General features: G+C 36.3%; 1 protein-coding gene across 1 annotated transcript; it reads left to right on the forward strand.

Annotated features, from left to right (window-relative positions):
- Window positions 2,239–10,106, forward strand: LOC109833574 (ylmG homolog protein 2, chloroplastic-like). Its single transcript, XM_020401292.1, is given in 4 exon segments — window positions 2,239–2,585; window positions 7,064–7,269; window positions 9,611–9,699; window positions 9,702–10,106. Coding segments are annotated over 4 exon segments (633 nt in total). The 5' UTR covers window positions 2,239–2,393; the 3' UTR covers window positions 9,848–10,106.

Here is an 11,715-nt window from a genome sequence, read left to right on the forward strand (position 1 = left end):
TCATCACTTCATGACCTAATAATACTTTTGCTTTGTTATTGATTCTATACAGCACGAATCTGTGCATAACATTATTAACATACATGAATTAGTTGTATAAACAAAGTATGAATCTGTGCATAACATATATGAAATTATGAATCAGACTATACTTAGTATATTTGCTGATTAGTGATTAATCAATTGAAACAAGAAACCATAATATGCATACAGGCTGTATAATCAAAGTGCGTACCTGAACAATGAAAATCAGTAGCTAGTGATCAATACTTCAAATGATTGCATCGTGTCCCAAAAAAATCTTTAAGTCCAAGCTTTGTTTTTGTCTATTGAATAGGAAGAAGAGATAAAAGTGCATCTTTTAGGATTCAGGCGTGTTGATCTGAAATTTGTTTGAAGTTAAACTATTCAAATTTCAAGGTAATTTTATAACTTTATAAATTATAATATTTGTTGATATTATGTATTTTAGTATTTGTATATAATTTTTTATGTAGGCATCCCTAAAGTTACTTGGGTGCAACACTTTATTTTTTAAAAAAAAAATCTTGAATATAGGAGGGCCCCTTTAAGATTTTTGTTCAAGTTTTTGCCTAGGGCCCCCGAATGCTCAGGACCGGCCCTGCCTATACTATTCGGTAACCTATTAGAGGATTGTAGATTTTAGAACACCCTTGCTTACTTGCCATTACACTGGAGTGACATCAATGTAATGCGCTTATGGAGGACGCCGTAGCAAATCACCCTTCCTTACATGTCATTGCATCGGGGTGACATCGATGCAACACGTCGCAGTGGGGACGCCCCAACGAGTATATTATAGGATTTATTTTTCATGTGGATCTGACTATGTTTTACGCTGCTGTCGGTTACCTAATGCAACCCTCCTCCTTTATCATGGCTCAGGATAGGCAGTGCTGACAAACAACATCGGCGGTGTTTAACTAATTCATTAATCCCTATTATTATTATTTTGAGAACGATAAATAGAGCTAAGTGTAATTTGTTGAGGAATATGGTGTAGATTAAACTTGACTGAATAACAGTTTTCTAAAAAAATGAACACTTCCTTGGATGATAACAATCATAAGTTAACGAATTGAATAAATAATTTTTTTTACTATCATTAATTACTACATAACTCAAGCAGAAGGATGGAATGTATTATAGCAACTAGATTGACCATCTTTCTATCCAAACAAAAAGAGAGAACCAAATCCAATAATTAAGAAATTTGAATTTCATCTTTCATGTCTTAATTGCAAATTCAAAAACTGTATGCACCACCCATATATGATGCTCGGGAAAAATAAAATAAATTAACCCTAGTTCATACTTTGCACAGGCTCTGAAACTAGTTTTCATAGATTATTGACCATAAAAATATATGTATGATAGCAAATTGTACGGTTCTTCTACTATTAAATAACACAAAAAGGAATGTTAGAAAATCGTATATTTCATAGATATTGACTGCATGATTTTACTTAATATGAAGTTTTGAATATTAACTAGGTAAATTGAATACATCCCTTCCGATCTATGCTTTCAGTTTCAGTTGTTGTAAATACCCTCCTAGATTGACAGTCTTCAAAAAGATAATTTATCAGTAGCTCTTCTTTTTAATAATTGACAAGGTCAGATACTAATAAATAAATTGAGAGATGTTTATCATATTGAAGTTATAAATCAGGAGGGTTATGAGAAGTTTAGCTACCCAGGTATTTTAGTGAGTTAAAAAGATATAAGTTGATGATTGCTATGCGCATAAAAGAGACGGCAAAAAATACTTAGCTCATTACTCATGTGACTATTGGTGAGGGCTAACCGGTTCAAACCAATTAACTTAATCAAGTTGATCAAATCTTGACCATTCAATTCAATGTTGAAATATGTTTCTTTCAGTTCAACTTGAAAAAATAAAAATAAAAATAAATCAATTATTCATGCATTTCTTTCCTTTTTTTTTCTCTTTAAATTGCATATTATTTCAATTAATTGCATCCATTTTTATCACTGATTAATCTATAGTTTCTTTCATTAATTTCTTGATACGCATGCTTATTTTATATCGAGGTAGGCTTTTTCTTAAAGTAGCTAATCCGTGACCAGCCCGAAACAGGTCGAATCGAACCGTATGAAGTAATTTCTTTCGGTTCGGTTTAATTCCAAATAAAGAACGACTCGGTCGGTGTTGTTAAAATTTGTAAAAACGAAAACCTGTGCGTTTTGGTCACCCAACTTTTGACCCGGGCCGATTCGATTCCCAAACGAGGGAAAGAAAAAGGAAAGAGAACGTTATCCCCAAATCCCCTCCCTCTAAAATCCACAGTCCTCTTCTACATCAAACCCCTCCCCAGAATTTTATCCACAGAATTGGAGCAGCGACAGCCATGGCTCCTCTCCCTGTCTCAGTCTCTATCCTCACCACTGAAACACCTCTCCCCTCGTCGCCATTATTCAAAGCTCCGTCCTTCGTCGATCGAACCGAGCGCCTCCTCAAATCGCTGGGAGCCCTCGCCTCCGAGCACCCATTGCTGAAGCCTTTACTGTCCTTCCACTCCCAATTCCGAGACTTATTTAAGGTAAGAATGGGAAAAAGCTTGGGACTGTAGTTTATTTGTAAGAAAATGGTGGGAAAATAAGCAAAATAACGAAGGGTTGGAAATCTGAGGAAAAACCCTGCATTCTTGTTAATTTTTATGTTCCAAACTCAAAAAATGAAAATTTATTAATTTTCATCTTATTCCTCTAATATGGTTCCTATTTCTTGATGCGGATTCTGGATTTAACAACAGTTTGAATGTGCATGACCATAACAATAGAAGCCCATACGACAGGGATTTTTTGTGTCCTTATACGCCCATCTATACAATTATTACAATGCAAACTATGTCGGGTAAATAATTAGATTTGAATTTCGTGGTTCTGTTTCGTCTCACTCAGGAGTGCCCAAATGCCAAGTATGCTTGCTCCCTTCCTATTTGGCCTTCCACTTTCAACTTGCATGTCTAGCTTAGTAAGCATCTACGTTAACTTCTCAGGTGAGCTCTATGTGCATGTAGCATATCAAGACAACATCTTTATGCATGGCTCCTCTTCTCAAAATTCCAAAGTCACCAATATTTTTTTTAATTCGTGTCTGTTGCATGTGCAAAAAAAATAGTTTCTTCACTTGGCTCTTCATGATGAATGATAATTACCCGTTTAAAACTTGGTGACTTTATATCGCAAAGCTGAAATAATAACACTTCGTGATAAAATTTATATAGGCACACCAGAGAAGTAACTGATCAAATGTTTGGCTCAACAATTCCATCCACCATTATTGTGCTCTAATTGATCAAATGATCTTGAAGTCTTACAAGTTCCATGTGTTCTGTAATTGTAATATAAACTTCTTTACAAAGCATCCACACCATGTTGTGCGCAGCGGAAGACAAAACCAAAACCTATGTGCTTCAAGAAACCAAACCAAACAAACGCCGAGATAAAAACCAACCAAATCAAAATAACAGCACAAAACACAAATGACCAATTTTAACGTGGTTCGACAAGTTGCCTACGTTCACGAGACAAGAAGGGGATGATGTTTTCACTAATAAAGAAGAAGAGTACAAACTGAGATTACAAATCACTCAAACCAACCAACTAATCTCACCAACAAATCTCTAATTCTCTCCAAACAAAACCCTAACCAATAGCTCAGAAAGATCTCTCTTTTTGTGCTCCAATATCCCCAAAACAATTCCCAATCAAAGCCAAAGAAATCCTAAAACGTGTGTTTGTATTTATAGCAAACATTAATCCCAAACAGAACAAGAAACCAAGCCCAGACCCAGACCCGATACGCGGTCGACCGCTGAACCCATCGCGGTCGACCGTGGCAAACGACAGAACCTAAAAAACAATTATAGGGTCTCGCGGTCGACTGTCGCGCCAATTGACGCGGTCGACCGTCAAAAGTCCAGAGACTTTCCCCTGTGCTGTGCACGTTCGCGGTGGACTGTCGCTCCACTCGCGGTTGACCGCAAGACACCCAAAATCTGTCATTCGCCTTTTTGCTTGAACTTCTTCGCTATTGTTCCTAATTCTATAATTCTCCACCTTGATGAAGTTTTTTCAAAACTGAGGCGACACCAACCAAACCAAATGTTCCACTTGTTACGTCCAGTACGAAGTGGAAGTAATCTACGACAACGGACTCAATTCACAACAAGTCGAGACCCAAATAAGAATGTGACCACTCTCCAAACGTCGGTATCAACTCACCAAATTGGCTGCATTATAAATAACTACCTACGTATCCTCTTGCCAAAGGAATCAAGCCTTCGCGTAGTTCCCAAAAATGACCTCCAGAGACCCTCAATCCAATAGAAGAGTTCTCAACTATTCAACAACAAATCTGCGGCTGATAGCTCTCCCAATAGCCCCAAAATAAAACAATCTAAATACCTTCACCTGAGATGAACCAACGACCATATCCAAATCGAAACTATATCTATCAGCTGCACTCGAATCAACCAATTCATCATCTACATTCAAATCCAAATGATCCCCAAACTGTGTCACCTCATCTGAAATCCCAAACGATATAGTATGATCTGGAGTATATAGAGTAATCTCTACCCAATATGGAGTAGCATCACCCTCCACCCGCTGCGATATCCCAACGATCTGATTAACACTCTTTACCTGTCGAGAGTCAAACGTGACATACTTGCTCAGAACAAAATCAGAGTCTCCAAACTGATAACCAAACGAGCCTCTGAATCCCAAACTGCAATCAGATCAAATCTTACATCCTCGATATGATCAAATACTGGACAACCAAACATCCGACGCAATCCAAAATCTGAAACAACTTCACCAGATCTAATAACTCCAAACACAGTAGTCGACAATCTATGACTAAGATGACCTAAATATATCGAAGCTCTAAAACTCCTCTGCAATCTAATGCTCGACAGCCAATGCTGATCCTTCTGTAGCAAAGAATGACCCATCAAAACTGTCATCTCATCTCGTCGCCCCAATGTTTTCTCGCCAATGAAGTGTCTCAAACTGCCGTGAGCTCGGCACAAATGCAGAAACATGTCCCTCTTGTACCTTCCACTAAAATCAGAATGAAGTACCTTCACCTTGTTGTCTATCTTACACTTCTTCAAACTGTTAGAGATTACTAGGATTTTATCCAAACGGGATTTGATTACAACCCAATCATGCCTAGAACAATCTTCAACTAAGGAAACTAAATATATATTACCTCCCAATGATGTCTCATTAGAAGATCTCCAAACGTCTGAATGAACACCACCTAAAAGACCCCTCGATCAATGGATAGAAGTGTCAAATTCTACCTTGGTCTCTTTGCTCATACCAATGTGCTCAAAGGACTTCAATATGCAGGTCAAGGCACTTCTTAATAATCCAATGCACCGTATCAACAATCAAATATCCCAGCCTCAAATCCTTCTTTCTCAGCCATAATTCTCAAAGCACCAACAAACTAATACAGAACAAACAAAGAATAGATCCAAATCGATAAAAAAGATATTTTTACCTCCAATTGAAACCCTAACAAGGGCCTCCGAAAGATCTCACCCCACACGACGGAAACGAGATCCACAAACAGGAAAAATCTCACCTTCATCACCAAACGAAGTTCTAGACGAACTTCCAAAGTGATCTACTTCTCCAATTAGCCCAAACGTAGCCCGAACTCTGATACCACTTGTTGTGCGCGATGGAAGCCAAAACCAAGCCCATGTGCTTCGAGAAACCAAACCAAACGAACACCGAGATAAAGGCCAACCAAATCAAAATAACAACACAAAACACAAACAACCAGTTTTAATGTGGTTCGACAAGTTGCCTACGTCCATGAGGTAAGAATGGGATGAAATTTTCACTAATAGAGAAGAAGAGTACAAACTGAGATAACAAATCACTCAAACCAACCAACTAATCTTACCAACAAATCTCTAATTCTCTCCAAATAAAACCCTAACCAATAGCTCATAAAGATCTCTTTTTTCTGTGCTCCAATATCCCCAAAACAATTCCCAATCAAAGCCAAAGAAATCCTAAAACGTGTGTTTGTATTTATAGCAAACACCAATCCCAAACAGAATAGGAAACCAAGCCCAGACTCAGACCTGACCCGTGATCAACCGCCGAACCCATCGCGGTCGACCGTGGCAAACGACAGAACCCAAAAAACAATTACAGGGTTTCGCGGTCGACCGCCGCGCCAGTTGACGCGGTCGACCGTCAAAAGTCCAGAGACTTTCCCCTGTGCTGTGCACGTTCGCGGTCGACCGCCGCGTCACCCGCAGTCGACCGCAAGACACCCAAAATCTGTCCTTCACCTTTTTGCCTGATCTTCTTCGCCGTTGTTCCCAATTCTACACACCATGTAAACAAAACCTGTGAAGTGAGTAATACTTCTCATATTTTGTACAAACAGAGGAATGAGATTGATGGATTCATTCAACCCCCGAAAACAACCAATTCACGGAGCAGTTAAATTTGCCTTGATTGTTCAAGATATACACCTGCCTACTCTAACACACAGCGTCATTGACATGTCCATATATTCTTGAATTGGTATTGTACATGAGTGTATGATATATGGAGTAACTTCATTATCTTGCCTTTTAATATTTTCTTGAGCTATTTCACATGGAATATTTTTTAATGAAACTGGTAATTATTGTTAAATTCTTCTTCTCATGGGGACCATACATCCTTCCACTTTCCTTTGTGTTTCTTAATGGTTTCTTGTCCAAAGTGGAAACAACTTTTGATTCCTGCAATTTTTTTGGTGATTCCCCCATCCCTACGAGCATTTGGACTCTTAAGTGGCAGACTATCATTGAACAAATTTTCAATGCTCACGGCTTTGGTGTTGTAGCTTTGTTCTTTCTGTGTAACATTTTGTCCATGCTCAGTGCTTTGGTGTTCTAGCTCAGTTCTCTCTATATAAAAGTTTGTTTGTTCTTAAGTTTGAGGAACTTCTTTCAAACCGAAATGGGTAAACTCTTGGTGGATTCTTTTGCAGGTCGATTTCAGAATCCCTAGAGTTCCATTGTCAAGCTCGGTGTCAGCCCATAATTTTGCAGCGATACTGCCTGGTGACTCAGTAGCAGGGTTGGTTGTGGCAAATGGACTCAACAACTTCTTGAATCTATACAACACTGTTCTTGTGGTTAGGCTGGTCCTTACTTGGTTTCCCAACTCTCCTCCAGCCATTGTCAACCCTCTCAGGTACTCTGCTGGATTTGCACAGTTCTTATGAATTAGCCCCAGATAAGAGCCAAATAGTTTAAAAGTATAAGCAATGTATTGTTGATTTGGCATATAATGCCTCTAAAATTGAAAGTAGTAGGTTCACAATAGGAGTGATATCATCCAACATGATGATAATATTAAAAAATAGTGATGTTACGAAGAATGATGACAAAGAAGCATGTTTGGTCACATTATTTCTGAAATATATGATAAACATATTCATTGATTGTTAATTCATGATATTATCTGTGGGCATTAATGAAATGATTGTCTGTCCTATCATCATTGCCTTCCTTGTTTTACATCACGAGAATAGAGCTTTATCAAAATTCAGAACTATATTTATACCCAGAAATTCATGAATCAACATCAACAACAACCAAGCCTTTATCCCAAATATTTGGGGTCGGCTACATGAATCCTATTTTTCCATTTCATTTTGTTATGAGTCATCTCCTCCGTTAAGTTAGGCTTAATCATATCCTTCTTAATTGCTTCTAACCAAGTCATTCTAGGTCTACCTTTAGATCTCCTAGCCACATTAACTCTAATATTATCGATTTTCCTAATCGGTGTACCCAGAAATTCGTGAATGATGATCAAAAAGTCAGAAATAATCCATGAGATGTTCATTACTTAAATATTCTTCATTTCTTCATGTTTCAGAACTTACCAGCAAGATAGTCATAGATGCAGTATATATTCACTATTTGCGTGAAATAATTTTTCTATTCTGATTGCTTTCCATGCTTGTTTCGTTCTTCATATTTCAGATTTTCATGGGCTAGTATATTCTTTCCTGAAATATATATTAAGCTTTACCTAATTTTTACAAGATACATCTACGTATATGTGGTCCCCACTAGGTATTGTTTGTAGAACATTGGCAAAAATAAGCTCAAAATTAGGTAGTAGAATAATGCTGTACAGGCTTTGGTTCAACACGGCAGACCAAAACTTCTGTTGAATCTGACCCTTTGACAGCCACCTTGGTTCAGTAGCTTAGCCTCAAGGATGATGTCAGTTGGTGCAAGCAATTTTCAAGTTTGTCTTAATCACGGGTTAATTTCCTTTGTCAGTCGGATACAATTAGACCCCTCCACATCCTTCTGTGTTTCCTTCTATAGTTTATACATTTCCATTTGGGGTTTGGTCTTTCACAGAATGAAACCCCACCTTGAATCACAAGGTTTTGATCAACACCTCAGCAAACAGTGACATTTTTGAGCAAATATATTTTACTAATTCATCTAGAAAACTTGTTTGTCAAAGAAAATCCTGATTTAGTTAAAGAATTGCGAATTCACCTATCTTGAGCCAAGACATGTATTTTATTGTAAGCATCCTCAATAAATGAAAATGGACTTTTACATTAGAATATAGGCATCATTAAAAAAATCATCTGATACTGTGTTTTGAACTGAACAATTTACTTAATGAAAATTTTTAGTTATGTTGAGTTTACACTAAAATGGAGGAGCCATAACAACTAAAATGAAGGAGCCATAACAATTAAACAACTAATAGGCAAGATTAATAGCACCATGACTATGGTTATTGGCTAGTTCTGCAAGCAACATTCTAACAAAGCTGAAATCAGATGTGTCTTATCACTTTTGCAACCAATCATCTGCATTAGGTCTTCCCAAGAGAAGTTGATTGCTGTCTTTCCGGTCTGAAGGAAACAAAATATTCAAAATCCCCCCTACTATAACTAGTCTTGCAAATAAAATAATGTCTAGTCAACATAATAACAGATTTACCACTTCTCTTTAACATAGAGGGAATTTTGTGAATATGGTCCAAGTGGCTCTATGACTTTATCTATTCCTCAGGAGTATAATTCCCTAACGCAACCCTTCTTCTAGACTTGACTCTAGGATAATTCTAGACAGTTGTTCCTTGGTTACCCTACTGCGGCCTAGTTCTCCATGGTACATGACAAGCTCTTTTTATGCATAGTTTCCTAGCCCAGGAATTTGCATTTCTATTTAGAGGTTTGAAAACTAGACGATGCAGTTGCAGAGTCATCTCTTTCATGGAGATTGCCTCTAGCTGATCCTATTTTGAGGGGAAAGGTAACTAGGATAATTATGTGATAAGGATGATTGTCAATGCAAAATTTAGTTTGTCTCATTCAAAACCTGGACTATTATCTGAGTTTAAGTATTCGTCAAGGATTCATACAGTAGTACATCTTGATGAGCTCATGGATGTATCTAATAAATTACATTGTCTACCATGAACAAATTGTTCATGTTCATTTCATCTTCAACATTATAACTTGTATAATTCCTTTTCTTTTTCTTTTTTCCAGCACAATTTGTGATCCCTATCTGAACATATTCCGTGGAATTATCCCACCACTCGGAGGACTGGATCTCTCCCCCATTTTGGCTTTCCTGGTTCTAACGCCTTAACTAGCACCGCAGCTGCCTTCCTGGCTGAGCTACCAGCATCTCAACAGCAAGCTTTATCACCTGTATTTCAAAATCTTACTGCAACGCAGGAGAAATGGAGGAAGAGGTTAAGCTCCAGGAACTCTAAGAACTAAGAAGAGGAGATCCCATTGTAGAGAGGACAAACTTGCGTTCACATTTTGCTGAAGTCCAAATCTCTCAGTAGAAAATCTGCGGTTGATGATTTTTTGTATCTAATATCTGTTGATTAATTAATACTAAGCTTGTTACTCAGTGAATATCTTTTCCTCTTGCAAATTTAATCCTCACTTTTACTATGGTCTATTACATTTGATCTGAAGGCATTTATGTTCTTAGTCGATTTCATTTGAATAGACTGTATTGTGAAGCAAATGGAATTTTGGGTTGGGAGCAGATACGTGGGCCACAAACATTTACTCAGATGTCTGTGTTCGTGTATTTTCATGTAGAATTGAAGGAAATTTTATGCAATTTTTTGGCAACTTTGGTTGTGAAAAGTAGGTAATTAAAAGCAACATCCACCATGGGCTTGTCAATCATTAATTTTTAGTGAGGACATGTGTTGGGTAAGAGGAGTTGTAACACTTTGGAATCTGAGTGTTGCTTTAGGGGGGTTATTGGTTGGGACAAGTTGGGATCAAGTGGAATAAGGGGCTGTTTGGTTGTATGTTTTTACCATGTAAAATGATGGAAAGTGTAAAAAAGTGGGTCCCAATGTCAGCTTTAATCATTTTCAATTGTTTGTTTATAGTTGTGAAAATAGTGTAAAGTGATTTCATATGCTGATATGGCCTGTAAAGTGATTTCATAAAAAAAGACATGATTTTAGGAGAAAGCTGACATTGAAGTCAGGAAAAAATAATAAAAAATATTTCTAACCAATATGATCATTTGGGTAAGGACCACTTTTTACATTTTCCAAACAAACAATTAAAGTTACATTTGCAAACCAAACAAGCAATTTATGATTCCAATGGAATCAAAAACAAACAAAAAATGTATAAAAATAAAATTGATGAGGTGGACAACAACTTTCCAAGTTGTGTCATAAATATATAATTTTACCAACAATAACCAAACAGCCCCTAATTGTTCCAATGGATTAGTTTTAAAACGGGTTTTCTATAGAGTGCCCATGGGTACTCTATAAAAGAGGAGAGAGATAGAGAGAAATGAATGAGGAGGGGATACCAATGCAAATTAGGGCCTCCCATCTTTATTCATTTCTCTCTATCTCTCTTCTCTCTTATAGAGTGCCCATGTGCACTCTATAAAAAAACCGATGCTAGGGGCACACCCTCAACCATACTCCCAATCACACCCCCACACTCCCTATAGTGCTAGTGGACAATGCATGATATTTTAAAAAAAATATCATACATGGCCCACTAACACTATAGAGAGTGTGGGGGTGTGGTTGAGGGTGTGCCCTTAGTAAGACTTTTAGTTTTATCCCTTTGAGATATTTAGAATGACATAAAGTGGGACAAGTTGGGATATTGAGATAATTTAAATATTTGATTTGATAATTCATATGAGATAATTGATGATGTGACATCTTATTAAAATATAATATTTATTTATCAATTAAGTCTAAATTAATTTATCTAAATGGTTTAGTATACTATTTAGTATGTTATTATAATATCACATAATGTTTCTTTATACTAAAATTAATATGTTATATTATAATTACTAATTAATTATAACTATGTTTAATGTTATTAATTAATGTATTATTTTATATATTATATGATATATTATATCAATTATGATAAAATATACGAGCAATATATTCAATATAATATTTCAATAATATGATATCTAATTTAATACAAATATAGATATTATAATATTATATTTTATCTAATATAATATTATTTAAAATATGATATTATTAATAAAAATATAATGTTATATTTTATAATTATTACTATAATTTAAATGGGAAAATTGATGACATGACTCATTATTAAAATAT

Source organism: Asparagus officinalis, chromosome 3 (assembly GCF_001876935.1).
Source record: "Asparagus officinalis chromosome 3, Aspof.V1, whole genome shotgun sequence".
Lineage (NCBI taxonomy): Eukaryota > Viridiplantae > Streptophyta > Magnoliopsida > Asparagales > Asparagaceae > Asparagus > Asparagus officinalis.